Below are 15,087 nucleotides of genomic sequence, written 5' to 3'. Positions count from 1 at the left end.
CTCAGGTTGAACACCCCTAGAGCCGGCCCTGGGTGGCATATGTGCCAGATTTATGCCAGGAGAGAACAGCAGTAGATGTGGCTTTCCTCCACCACTCGCCCCCCTGTACGGCTTCTCTAAGCGTAAGGAGTTGTAAGGGCAAAGTGTGACTGACTCCAGATGAAGTGTGGGCATGTACAGCACATTGATAAAGGAGATGGTCCCAGTGCTGTGAGGTGCCCCAGGTCACCCCTCCATGACTCCCGCCAGCTAGACAACACCACCTGTCAGGCTGGCCCGTACTGCAGGCAGATGTCGGGGCAATGACCCGTATTGCTGATGCCTGGGTATGAATAAATGGCTCTTGGCACTGAGGGGCTGCAGTCCTCTGTCTGACTAGGCCCAACATGTGCCAAGTGCTCTGTAATGACGATACAGTTATAGTAATAATAGTGATATAAAATACAGAATAATTCCTATAAAGTAATTATGGGGGAGATGTATCAAGCAGTGAATAGAGTGGGGAAGTTTCCTATTGCAACCAATCCGCTTTGAGGTAGCATTTATCAAGTACATTCTATAAAATAAGTAGAAGCTGAATGGTTGCTATGGGCAACTTCTCCACTCTTACATGCTTCATACATCTTCCCATATACAGTATGTGGTGCATTTACAGGCAGGAACCTTGCTCCATGTCTTTTGTTTCCTGCAGCGGGGGACAATTTTACCGCAACACCCACTAGCCTCAGGGTTCCAGCTTCCGGTGAGTGATAGACCATGGGCCCCAGAGGTCATGTGACATGATCATTTATCATACACGGGGAAGGGAGGGCATCTAGATACTACCACAGAGTGAGGGGGGTGCTGTCACATCTATAACATCTGATACACAGCACTGTACACACAGGGGGAGGGGGTGACTGTCACATCTGATACACACGGGGAGGGGGTGGCTGTCACATCTATAACATCTCATACACAGCACTGTACACACGGGGAGATGTGTCACATCTATAACATCTGATACACAGCACTGTACACACGGGGGGAGGGGGGTGCTGTCACATCTATAACATCTGATACACAGCACTGTACACACGGGGAGGGGGTGACTGTCACATCTGATACACACGGGGAGGGGGTGGCTGTCACATCTATAACATCTCATACACAGCACTGTACACACGGGGAGATGTGTCACATCTATAACATCTGATACACAGCACTGTACACACGGGGGGAGGGGGGTGCTGTCACATCTATAACATCTGATACACAGCACTGTACACACAGGGGGAGGGGGTGACTGTCACATCTATAACATCTGATACACAGCACTGTACACACAGAGTGAGGGGGTGACTGTCACATCTATAACATCTCATACACAGCACTGTACACACGGGTGAGGGGGTGACTGTCACATCTGATACACAGCACTGTACACACGGGGAGGGGGTGACTGTCACATCTATAACATCTCATACACAGCACTGTACACACAGGGGGAGGGGGTGACTGTCACATCTGATACACACGGGGAGGGGGTGGCTGTCACATCTATAACATCTCATACACAGCACTGTACACACGGGGAGATGTGTCACATCTATAACATCTGATACACAGCACTGTACACACGGGGGGAGGGGGGTGCTGTCACATCTATAACATCTGATACACAGCACTGTACACACGGGGAGGGGGTGACTGTCACATCTGATACACACGGGGAGGGGGTGGCTGTCACATCTATAACATCTCATACACAGCACTGTACACACGGGGAGATGTGTCACATCTATAACATCTGATACACAGCACTGTACACACGGGGGGAGGGGGGTGCTGTCACATCTATAACATCTGATACACAGCACTGTACACACGGGGAGGGGGTGACTGTCACATCTGATACACACGGGGAGGGGGTGGCTGTCACATCTATAACATCTCATACACAGCACTGTACACACGGGGAGATGTGTCACATCTATAACATCTGATACACAGCACTGTACACACGGGGGGAGGGGGGTGCTGTCACATCTATAACATCTGATACACAGCACTGTACACACAGGGGGAGGGGGTGACTGTCACATCTATAACATCTGATACACAGCACTGTACACACAGAGTGAGGGGGTGACTGTCACATCTATAACATCTCATACACAGCACTGTACACACGGGTGAGGGGGTGACTGTCACATCTGATACACAGCACTGTACACACGGGGAGGGGGTGACTGTCACATCTATAACATCTCATACACAGCACTGTACACACAGGGGGAGGGGGGTGACTGTCACATCTATAACATCTGATACACAGCACTGTACACACGGGGAGGGGGTGGCTGTCACATCTATAATATCTGATACACAGCACTGTACACACAGGGGGAGGGGGTGACTGTCACATCTGATACACACGGGGAGGGGGTGACTGTCACATCTATAACATCTGATACACAGCACTGTACACACGGGGGGAGGGGGTGACTGTCACATCTATAACATCTGATACACAGCACTGTACACACAGTGAGGGGGGTGGCTGTCACATCTATAACATCTGATACACAGCACTGTACACACAGGGGGAGGGGGTGACTCACATCTGATACACACGGGGAGGGGGTGACTGTCACATCTATAACATCTCATACACAGCACTGTACACACAGGGGGAGATGTGTCACATCTATAACATCTGATACACAGCACTGTACACACGGGGGGAGGGGGTGACTGTCACATCTATAACATCTGATACACAGCACTGTACACACAGGGGGGGGGTGCTGTCACATCTATAACATCTGATACACAGCACTGTACACACGGGGAGGGGGTGACTGTCACATCTGATACACACGGGGAGGGGGTGACTGTCACATCTATAACATCTCATACACAGCACTGTACACACAGGGGGAGATGTGTCACATCTATAACATCTGATACACAGCACTGTACACACGGGGGGAGGGGGTGACTGTCACATCTATAACATCTGATACACAGCACTGTACACACAGGGGGAGGGGGGTGCTGTCACATCTATAACATCTGATACACAGCACTGTACACACAGGGGGAGGGGGTGACTGTCACATCTATAACATCTGATACACAGCACTGTACACACAGGGGGAGGGGGTGACTGTCACATCTATAACATCTCATACACAGCACTGTACACACGGGTGAGGGGGTGACTGTCACATCTGATACACAGCACTGTACACACGGGGAGGGGGTGACTGTCACATCTATAACATCTCATACACAGCACTGTACACACAGGGGGAGGGGGTGACTGTCACATCTATAACATCTGATACACAGCACTGTACACACGGGGAGGGGGTGGCTGTCACATCTATAACATCTGATACACAGCACTGTACACACAAGGGGAGGGGGTGACTATAACATCTGATACACAGCACTGTACACGGGGAGGGGGTGACTGTCACATCTATAACATCTCATACACAGCACTGTACACACAGGGGGAGGGGTGACTGTCACTTCTATAACATCTCATACACAGCACTGTACACAGAGTGAGGGGGTGACTGTCACATCTATAACATCTGATACACAGCACTGTACACACAGGGGGAGATGTGTCACATCTATAACATCTGATACACAGCACTGTACACGGGGGGAGGGGGTGACTGTCACATCTATAACATCTGATACACAGCACTGTACACACAGTGAGGGGGGTGGCTGTCACATCTATAACATCTGATACACAGCACTGTACACACAGGGGGAGGGGGTGACTGTCACATCTGATACACACGGGGAGGGGGTGACTGTCACATCTATAACATCTCATACACAGCACTGTACACACAGGGGGAGATGTGTCACATCTATAACATCTGATACACAGCACTGTACACACGGGGGGAGGGGGTGACTGTCACATCTATAACATCTGATACACAGCACTGTACACACGGGTGAGGGGGTGACTGTCACATCTGATACACAGCACTGTACACACAGGGGGAGGGGGGTGCTGTCACATCTATAACATCTGATACACAGCACTGTACACACGGGGAGGGGGTGACTGTCACATCTGATACACACGGGGAGGGGGTGACTGTCACATCTATAACATCTCATACACAGCACTGTACACACAGGGGGAGGGGGGTGCTGTCACATCTATAACATCTCATACACAGCACTGTACACACAGGGGGAGGGGGTGACTGTCACATCTGATACACAGCACTGTACACACGGGGAGGGGGTGACTGTCACATCTATAACATCTCATACACAGCACTGTACACACAGGGGGAGGGGGTGACTGTCACATCTATAACATCTGATACACAGCACTGTACACACGGGGAGGGGGTGGCTGTCACATCTATAACATCTGATACACAGCACTGTACACACAAGGGGAGGGGTTGACTATAACATCTGATACACAGCACTGTACACGGGGAGGGGGTGACTGTCACATCTATAACATCTCATACACAGCACTGTACACACAGGGGGAGGGGTGACTGTCATATCTATAACATCTCATACACAGCACTGTACACAGAGTGAGGGGGTGACTGTCACATCTATAACATCTGATACACAGCACTGTACACACAGGGGGAGATGTGTCACATCTATAACATCTGATACACAGCACTGTACACACGGGGGGAGGGGGTGACTGTCACATCTATAACATCTGATACACAGCACTGTACACACAGTGAGGGGGGTGGCTGTCACATCTATAACATCTGATACACAGCACTGTACACACAGGGGGAGGGGGTGACTGTCACATCTATAACATCTGATACACAGCACTGTACACATGGGGGAGGGGGTGACTGTCACATCTATAACATCTGATACACAGCACTGTACACACAGAGTGAGGGGGGTGGCTGTCACATCTATAACATCTGATACACAGCACTGTACACAGGGGGGGAGGGGGTGACTGTCACATCTATAACATCTGATACACAGCACTGTACACACAGGGGGAGGGGGTGACTGTCACTTCTATAACATCTGATACACAGCACTGTACACACAGGGGGAGGGGGTGACTGTGTCACATCTATAACATCTGATACACAGCACTGTACACACAGGGGGGAGGGGGTGACTGTCACATCTATAACATCTGATACACAGCACTGTACACACGGGGGAGGGGGTGACTGTCACATCTATAACATCTGATACACAGCACTGTACACAGAGTGAGGGGGTGACTGTCACATCTATAACATCTGATACACAGCACTGTACACACAGGGGGAGATGTGTCACATCTATAACATCTGATACACAGCACTGTACACATGGGGGGAGGGGGTGACTGTCACATCTATAACATCTGATACACAGCACTGTACACACGGGGGGAGGGGGTGACTGTCACATCTATAACATCTGATACACAGCACTGTACACACAGGGGGGAGGGGGTGACTGTCACATCTATAACATCTGATACACAGCACTGTACACACAGGGGGAGGGGTGACTGTCACATCTATAACATCTCATACACAGCACTGTACACAGAGTGAGGGGGTGACTGTCACATCTATAACATCTGATACACAGCACTGTACACACAGGGGGAGATGTGTCACATCTATAACATCTGATACACAGCACTGTACACACGGGGGGAGGGGGTGACTGTCACATCTATAACATCTGATACACAGCACTGTACACACAGTGAGGGGGGTGGCTGTCACATCTATAACATCTGATACACAGCACTGTACACACAGGGGGAGGGGGTGACTGTCACATCTATAACATCTGATACACAGCACTGTACACATGGGGGAGGGGGTGACTGTCACATCTATAACATCTGATACACAGCACTGTACACACAGAGTGAGGGGGGGGGGCTGTCACATCTATAACATCTGATACACAGCACTGTACACACGGGGGGAGGGGGTGACTGTCACATCTATAACATCTGATACACAGCACTGTACACACAGGGGGAGGGGGTGACTGTCACTTCTATAACATCTGATACACAGCACTGTACACACAGGGGGAGGGGGTGACTGTGTCACATCTATAACATCTGATACACAGCACTGTACACACGGGGGGAGGGGGTGACTGTCACATCTATAACATCTGATACACAGCACTGTACACACAGGGGGGAGGGGGTGACTGTCACATCTATAACATCTGATACACAGCACTGTACACACGGGGGAGGGGGTGACTGTCACATCTATAACATCTGATACACAGCACTGTACACACAGGGGGAGATGTGTCACATCTATAACATCTGATACACAGCACTGTACACATGGGGGGAGGGGGTGACTGTCACATCTATAACATCTGATACACAGCACTGTACACACAGTGAGGGGGGTGGCTGTCACATCTATAACATCTGATACACAGCACTGTACACACAGGGGGAGGGGGTGACTGTCACATCTATAACATCTCATACACAGCACTGTACACACGGGTGAGGGGGTGACTGTCACATCTATAACATCTCATACACAGCACTGTACACACGGGGGGAGGGGGTGACTGTCACATCTATAACATCTCATACTCAGCACTGTACACACAGGGGGAGGGGGTGAATGTCACATCTATAACATCTGATACACAGCACTGTACACACGGGGAGGGGGTGGCTGTCACATCTATAACATCTGATACACAGCACTGTACACACAAGGGGAGGGGGTGACTATAACGTCTGATACACAGCACTGTACACGGGGAGGGGGTGACTGTCACATCTATAACATCTCATACACAGCACTGTACACACAGGGGGAGGGGGGTGACTGTCACATCTATAACATCTGATACACAGCACTGTACACACAGGGGGAGGGGGTGACTGTCACATCTATAACATCTGATACACAGCACTGTACACACAGGGGGAGGGGGTGACTGTCACATCTATAACATCTGATACACAGCACTGTACACACAGGGGGAGGGGGTGACTGTCACATCTATAACCTCTCATACACAGCACTGTACACACAGGGGGAGGGGGTGACTGTCACATCTATAACCTCTGATACACAGCACTGTACACACAGGGGGAGGGGGTGACTGTCACATCTATAACATCTGATACACAGCACTGTACACACAGGGGGAGGGGGTGACTGTGTCACATCTATAACATCTGATACACAGCACTGTACACACGGGGGAGGGGGGTGACTGTCACATCTATAACATCTGATACACAGCACTGTACACACAAGGGGAGGGGGTGACTGTCACATCTATAACATCTGATACACAGCATTGTACACAGGGGGGGAGGGGGTGACTGTCACATCTATAACATCTGATACACAGCACTGTACATACAAGGGGAGGGGGTGACTGTCACATCTATAACATCTGATACACAGCACTGTACATACAAGGGGAGGGGGTGACTGTCACATCTATAACATCTGATACACAGCACTGTACACACAGAGGGAGGGGGTGACTGTCACATCTATAACATCTCATACACAGCACTGTACACACGGGGAGGGGGTGACTGTCACATCTATAACATCTCATACACAGCACTGTACACACAGGGGGAGGGGGTGACTGTCACATCTATAACATCTTATACACAGCACTGTACACAGGGGGAGGGGTGACTGTCATATCTATAACATCTGATACACAGCACTGTACACACAGGGGGAGGGGGTGACTGTCACATCTATAACATCTGATACACAGCACTGTACACATGGGGGAGGGGGTGACTGTCACATCTATAACATCTGATACACAGCACTGTACACGCAGGGGGAGGGGGTGACTGTCACATCTATAACATCTGATACACAGCACTGTACACACGGGGGGAGGGGGTGACTGTCACATCTATAACATCTGATACACAGCACTGTACACATGGGGGAGGGGGTGACTGTCACATCTATAACATCTGATACACAGCACTGTACACGCAGGGGGAGGGGGTGACTGTCACATCTATAACATCTGATACACAGCACTGTACACACAGGGGGAGGGGGTGACTGTGTCACATCTATAACATCTGATACACAGCACTGTACACACGGGGAGGGGGTGACTGTCACATCTATAACATCTGATACACAGCACTGTACATACAAGGGGAGGGGGTGACTGTCACATCTATAACATCTGATACACAGCACTGTACACACAGGGGGAGGGGGTGACTGTCACATCTATAACATCTGATACACAGCATTGTACACAGGGGGGGAGGGGGTGACTGTCACATCTATAACATCTGATACACAGCACTGTACATACAAGGGGAGGGGGTGACTGTCACATCTATAACATCTGATACACAGCACTGTACACACAGGGGGAGGGGGTGACTGTCACATCTATAACATCTCATACACAGCACTGTACACACAGGGGGAGGGGGTGACTGTCACATCTATAACATCTGATACACAGCACTGTACACACGGGGGAGGGGGTGACTGTCACATCTATAACATCTGATACACAGCACTGTACACGCAGGGGGAGGGGGTGATGGTGTCACATCTATAACATCTCATACATAGCACTGTACACACAAGGGGAGGGGGTGACTATAACATCTGATACACAGCACTGTACACACAGGGGGATGGGGTGACTGTCACATCTATAACATCTGATACACAGCACTGTACACACGGGGGAGGGGGTGACTGTCACATCTATAACATCTGATACACAGCACTGTACACGCAGGGGGAGGGGGTGATGGTGTCACATCTATAACATCTCATACATAGCACTGTACACACAAGGGGAGGGGGTGACTATAACATCTGATACACAGCACTGTACACACGGGGGGAGGGGGTGACTGTGTGACCAGAGGCCATGTCTGCTCCAGAGCTGTATTATTCCTGACAGACAGCGCTGACATCTGCCCCTATATATCTGTATACAGCGTCTCACACACCTCTATCCACAGACAGAGAGCACAACATGAAACTAAAGCTTCTGACCTGGGACGTGAAAGACACTTTGCTGCGCCTCCGTCTCCCCGTCGGCCGGCAGTATCAGGCTGAAGCCAAGGTCAGGGGCCTTCAAGTTGACTCGGCCGCCCTGGAGACCTCCTTCCGGCACGTTTATCGTAACCATTGGCGCCTCTTCCCCAACTACGGACTCTCTCGGGGCATGACCTCCCACCAGTGGTGGTTGGACGTGGTCTCACAGACATTCCGCCTCTCTGGTGTCCAGGACGAGACGAAGATACGGCCCCTGGCAGAGGCGCTCTACCAAGATTTCTGCACTGCCAAGAACTGGGAGGTGTTACCGGGTGCCAGGGCGGCACTGCAGGGATGTGCTGAACTGGGTCTGAGAATGGCGGTGATCTCTAACTTTGACCGGAGGTTGGAGGAGATCCTAAAGCAGTGCCACTTACACAGTCACTTTGATTTTGTCCTGACCTCTGAGAGCGCTGGTGTCGCTAAACCAGATCTGGGGATCTTCCGCAAGGCTCTCAGCCTGGCTGGCGTGTCACCGCACCACGCCGCACACGTTGGAGACGATTGTGTGAATGACTATAAGGCGCCGAGGCAGGCGGGGATGTGTAGCTACCTTCTCCAGCCGGATGCTGGACAGCTGGAGGGGACCATTCCCCCAGATCACTTAATACGATCACTGGATCAGCTCATCCACAGACTGCAGGGGGTTATGCCCTAATATGTCCTCAACAAAAAGCTCTTACCCCCTCTAGTACCCCTCATATCCTGCACGGGGGATAATACCCTATTTACCGGAAGATTTATATTCGCAATCAGTGTATGTTCAATAGCAGATAACGGTGTAATTAATTCTGAATGTTATTAAATATTTACTAATATGACTGGGAGCTGTCATCACGATCATCCGGGGTAATATGGTTACGAAGGGGCCTGATTCTGTGTTGCACGTAGGGAGGCCGATCCCGGGATTTTGGCCTAATATTGGCGGGATTTGAATTCCGTGATTGGAGCTTCCAATCCCGAAATATCGGGACTAGTGAGCGCATGCTCTGTTTAGTTTTTTTTTTATGCAAGGGCAGCGCTGAGCTCTTGCAGCAGACAGCTCAGATGCTGCTTCGGCCCCCGGCTGTGCGGATCTGCGCAGCGTGACGTGATATCACTGCTGCACAGCCCCACACCGGCCCGTCCCCATTGACCAACTCAATCCCGGGATTGATAAAAAAAACGACCCCTGGATTGGCTTCCCTAGTTGCATGCACTTTCCGAAGGCTACAGCATTTGGCGATTTTTAGGAAACAAACGCATTTCAGTCGCTTATCACCGACGGCAACTCAGTGGCAATGGGCCATTTAGACGTAGGCGAAGCGTCCCGTGGATGTTGTGGCTGTAGCTCTAGTGAAATTGTATTAAATACTACTGCTATTGTGGTCAGCATTTTAGCCACTGGCTGGAAGAGGAGGTTTCCGGGCAACTGGAACCACCCCCTCTTGCCTGCATTTGCCTACGCGCATAACGTAAGACTCAGAATCGGAGCAGAGTCTAATGGAACAGTGCCACCTAGTGGACATACATTCACAGTATAATGGAAGACTTTCTTCGTTGCATGGTTGTATTACACCGGCACTTTAAGCCTTTCCTTCTGGTTTCATATTGCAAGCAGTGTACTTGGTGGATTCCTGTCACCCTGCCGCGGATACTCCCAGTGATTGAGGGCTTTCAGGGGTCTATGTACTAAGCCTTGGTACACATTACAGGCTGTAAAAATGACAGGAGCTAATTGGTTGGTACTTTATCTCCTTCCACTTTATCTCTCTCCAAAGATTAGGACATAGGGCGGCCAGAATCAGGATGGATCGCAAGGCTGTGGACGCACGCAACCGGTCGATGTTTGCGTTCCGCGTATGCATCAGTGCGTGTGCGCAAGCCGGCCACTGCGATCGGGTATGCGAACGCAGCGGCACAAAGAAATGATTGGACGGGAAGCACTGTTTAGGGGTGGAAAGGGGGGGGTGGTCGAAGGAACGCAGACGTGCCTGTGCGCTTGAACGCCATTACATGGGCGTGCAGAATTAAACCCCTGCCATGGCATATGCAGACAGAGTCCTAGATGGCGACAGGAAGTTTAGCAGTTTCTGTGCTAGGTTCAGGTCAACCACAACTGTGCGGATGGTTCCGATATTACACGACGTTACCGATGTTTTAACTGACCATCGGATGCACGTCATGGGAAGTGGGCGGCTTTATGCAGTGGTGGGCGTCTTGGTATAGTGTATAGTATAGTATATGGTATAGTATAGTGCTGCGGTTGCCGTGCGATTGCATTCATTAGCATATCTTCGCAGCGAGCGGGTGCGTGTGAACACAGGCTTGCGATCCGTGCTGGATCAGGCCCCTAGACCCCGAAGTATTTAAACATTTTCAATTTGCACCTACTGTTACTGTGTTTTCAGTTTCAGCTATTGGGCATTGGGACGGAGAGCCAGGACTGAATACACCATTACACAGCGCCACTGGAACAGATGCTTTTTATATGAACAGTTCATTTTCTGGGTCAACGGTAAAAATATATGTAGCGTGTTTCCTTGTGGACACTGTTTGTACTAAGCGGACAAAGGGCCTGATTCAGACCCACTCGCGAGCGGCTGTCCGCTCGCAAGTGGGTCGATGTTATGGACTGAGCATGCGCACGACGGAGGGAGCTCCGTCGTGCGCATGCGCCAGACGCGACGAGCGAAGGAAAGTCCTTCGCTCGTTGTGTCCGATCAACATTGACAGCACGCCCCCTTTGGTGGGCGTGCCTCCCTGACGGGGGCGTTCCCACGGGAACGCCTCCCGTCAGAAGCCGGCCCACTGACATCACTAGTGATGTCAGTGGGAGTGATTTTGGCTCTGATAGAGCCAAAATCACTCCGGAGCTTGCGGTTGAAAACCTCAACCGCAGGCTCCGGCTCGCAAATTCGATGGTCTCGACCATCGCGACCATCACAATGCACGCTCGTATAGCCTGTGGGTGGTGACCCACAGCTATACGAGCGTCCAGGAGGACGCTCCATGAAAATGGAGGCCGGCCCTCATTCAGAGCGTGCGCTCTGCTCAGAGCGTACGGCTCTGAATGAGGGCCAAAGTCCGGATTCATTCTGCACATCTTACACCCCGTAGGAAACAGGATACTGCGTTCATGAAATCATCGCTGTCTGTGTTTGCTATCAACCATTTATTTGCAGATGGTGCCATTTAAAGTATGGCGGGAGATTAATGGAGGAGGATTGAACAAGTGATAGCACATTAGAGGTAATCGTGCAGGAGGATTGTCACTCCGCACACATTAAAGGCAAACATAAGAGCTGGCTTATTACACGGACCGGCGGCACCCAAACGTCTGCGATCCACACAGAGAGATTTTCTAAGCACTGTTAAAGGCCAGTTCTACAAGGGTTTCCGGTCGGCCCGTATCAGAACACACGGGCACTTCTGGGCTAATTCAGTGTCACACGCGATGCTGGTATTTACGGAATGGAGTGTTTTCAGTGCTGTACATGTGCAAAAATCCCTAAATACTTCAATGGCGCATGCATTACAGAGTGGGCCTGATTTGGAGACGTACACAATGTCGATTTTTTACGCCGATCGAGCGATTGCTAATGCGCACGCACGAATGCCACACTGCGCACGCACCTCGATTGTATTGCGATTACGAATGCGCAGAGGACACGCAAAGTGAGTGACAGGTAGTCAGCGTTTGGGGGTGGTAAGGGGGAGCAGTTAGAAATCTGCAGGCGCGTCTGACATTTTAAAAGCATGCATAAATTAGTCATTGCGTTCTCCTGCGCATCATGAGAGCTCCCTGCGTGTCAGGACTTGTAGTTCTACACCATACTGCGAACACACCTGGGGAGCGATAGGTTGTTTGCGTCCAGACTACTGTACATTTGTGGAGATCAAGGAATTCTGGCCCTGATTCAGAGCCAGACGCTCTGACAGAGCGCTCGCTCTGAATCAGGGCCGGCTTTTTTTTTTTTAGAACAGCCTCCTGGCCGCTCGCATAGCTGTGGGTGATCACCCACAGCTATAGCGAGCGGCCAGGAAGATGGTCGCGATGGTCAAGACCATCGGGCTTGCAACGAGACCCTTGTGGTATGGTCTCGTGGCCGCAAGCCCCAGAGAGATTTCGGCTCTAACAGATGTCAGTGGGGCCAGCCCCAGATGGTAGGCGTTCCCATAAGACGCCTCTGTCTGGGCAGCCACGCCCCTGGCCCGCCCACCAAAGGGGACGTGCTGTCACTCAACATCGACAGCACGCCCCCTTTGGTACGAGACCCGGAGCGACGGAGTGCCTGTCGCTATCCGGGTCTCGCGCATGCGCACTGTCCTACCATCGACCCGGTTGCGAGCGCACAGCACTTGCGACCGGGTCTGAATCAGGCCCTCTGTCATTACCTAGTGTTGTGATACCACTCACACGTGTTCTGTTGTGGTGTTTATAATGCAACGCCAGTGAGTATGTGGCCAATATGGTTTCTAAGAACTGTAGAAATAAGTGCAGTTCCTCTGTCTTCTTATACAGATAGAAATGAGGACTATTTAGAGGGTTACTCATTACTATTATAGGGGAGGAAGAGGATTTAGTATTGGATTTATTTAAAGTAGAAATATAAGGTAATAGCCGAGCTAATTCCTGATACATATTAATATCTATGTATGCTTCTTCCCCGTTTCCTGAACATAAAGTAACAATGTAGTATTATAGCAATATAACCTTCCATAGATCTACAGTGGATTACTACACAAATAAAATTGTTCAACTATTTTATTTTGTGCAAAAAAAAAATTATATATATATATATACAGGCTGTAGAGAATTTCTGATTCTAGAATATAATGTTACTATATAGAGAGAGAGATATGTATATATATATATATATATATATATATGTATATATATATGTGTATATATATAGATATATGTGTATATATATATGTGTATATATATATATATATATATATACATATATATATATATATATATATATATATATATATATATATACACACTTTGTAGAAAATTTTCAATTTTCCAAGGCAAGACGGTATCCGGATAGAAGATCCACAATGTAAAGGTCAACAGTCAATAAGTTGACACAAGACTGTCGACATGCAATCGGTCAACAGGTACAAAAAAGGTTGATAGTGCAGAAGGTCGTCAGGGTTAAAATGCTGGCATGATCAAATGGCCGACACAAAAAAAAATGGTTGACACAATATTCTTATTGGTTATAGGTTAGGGTTAGGCTGCCGGTGGGGAGAGTTTGGATTAGGCTAGGGTTATGTTTAGGCACTAGTGGGAGTGTTAGGTACCAGGGGTGGGTTTAGAGTTAAGCACTAGGGGGAGGGTTAGGATTAAATAACAAAAAAGTGTCGACCAATTTTGTGCCGACCATTTGAACCTGTCGACCTTCCATTCTTGTCGACCTATTTCATGTCGACTATCTAGTGTCAACCTTTACATTTGTCTTTTGTACAACACCCGGAAAAACATGGATGAAAAAACAGCCAGAAACGGTGTGCAGCATTAAATAGTACTTGTCACCAGGGGCAAGAAGTGATATAGATATTGATAACACGCCAACAGCTTTTCATCAGGAGGAAGTCCAAAAAGTAGCTCAACTAAGATGCTAATTAGTCTGACCAGTATGCTAATGAGTCCGCTGAGCGCTACACTGCTCAGTGCCATGCTCGGTGTCATGTCATGGCTCTTAACATATTACGCCACTGACAAACATTGATGTAGAGCAGGGTCTCTCGCATGGGAAGCAGCTGAGCTCCCCTTGGTGACAGACACTTTGGGTCTGATTCGGAGTTGGGAGCAAATCAAATAAGAGCAAGTAACCTTGCATCTTGGCAAAAGCATGTTGCACTGCAGGGGGGGCAGATATAAAAGGTGGAGAGAGATTTAGATGTGGAAGGGGAGGTGTCCAAACTGAGGGCCTGATTCAGACCCGCTTGCAAGCGGGCCGATGTTGCCCAAGTGCGCATGCGCACGACGGAGGCTGCTCCGTCGTGC

At 49.6% G+C, this 15,087-nt stretch overlaps 1 protein-coding gene across 2 annotated transcripts; it reads left to right on the top strand.

The window, feature by feature from the left end:
* The first annotated feature begins 668 nt into the window (after positions 1 to 668).
* On the top strand, positions 669 to 10,210 carry HDHD3 (haloacid dehalogenase like hydrolase domain containing 3). 2 transcript variants are annotated; one of them, XM_088469028.1, is made up of 2 exons: positions 669 to 742; positions 9,011 to 10,210. In XM_088469028.1, exon 2 carries the CDS (start codon positions 9,025 to 9,027, stop codon positions 9,742 to 9,744), a length of 720 nt encoding a protein of 239 aa, XP_088325154.1. In that variant the 5' UTR covers positions 669 to 742; positions 9,011 to 9,024; the 3' UTR covers positions 9,745 to 10,210. The 2 variants fall into 2 exon arrangements, with proteins under 2 accessions (XP_088325154.1, XP_088325155.1); XM_088469029.1 differs by having other exon boundaries at positions 711 to 742; positions 9,015 to 10,210.
* Positions 10,211 to 15,087: the final 4,877 nt, after the last annotated feature.

This window comes from Taudactylus pleione, unplaced genomic scaffold, assembly GCF_031769625.1.
Source record: "Taudactylus pleione unplaced genomic scaffold, aTauple2 ptg000013l, whole genome shotgun sequence".
Lineage (NCBI taxonomy): Eukaryota > Metazoa > Chordata > Amphibia > Anura > Myobatrachidae > Taudactylus > Taudactylus pleione.
Note: the sequence above shows the minus strand (reverse complement) of the source record. Positions and strands in the feature narration are given on the sequence as shown.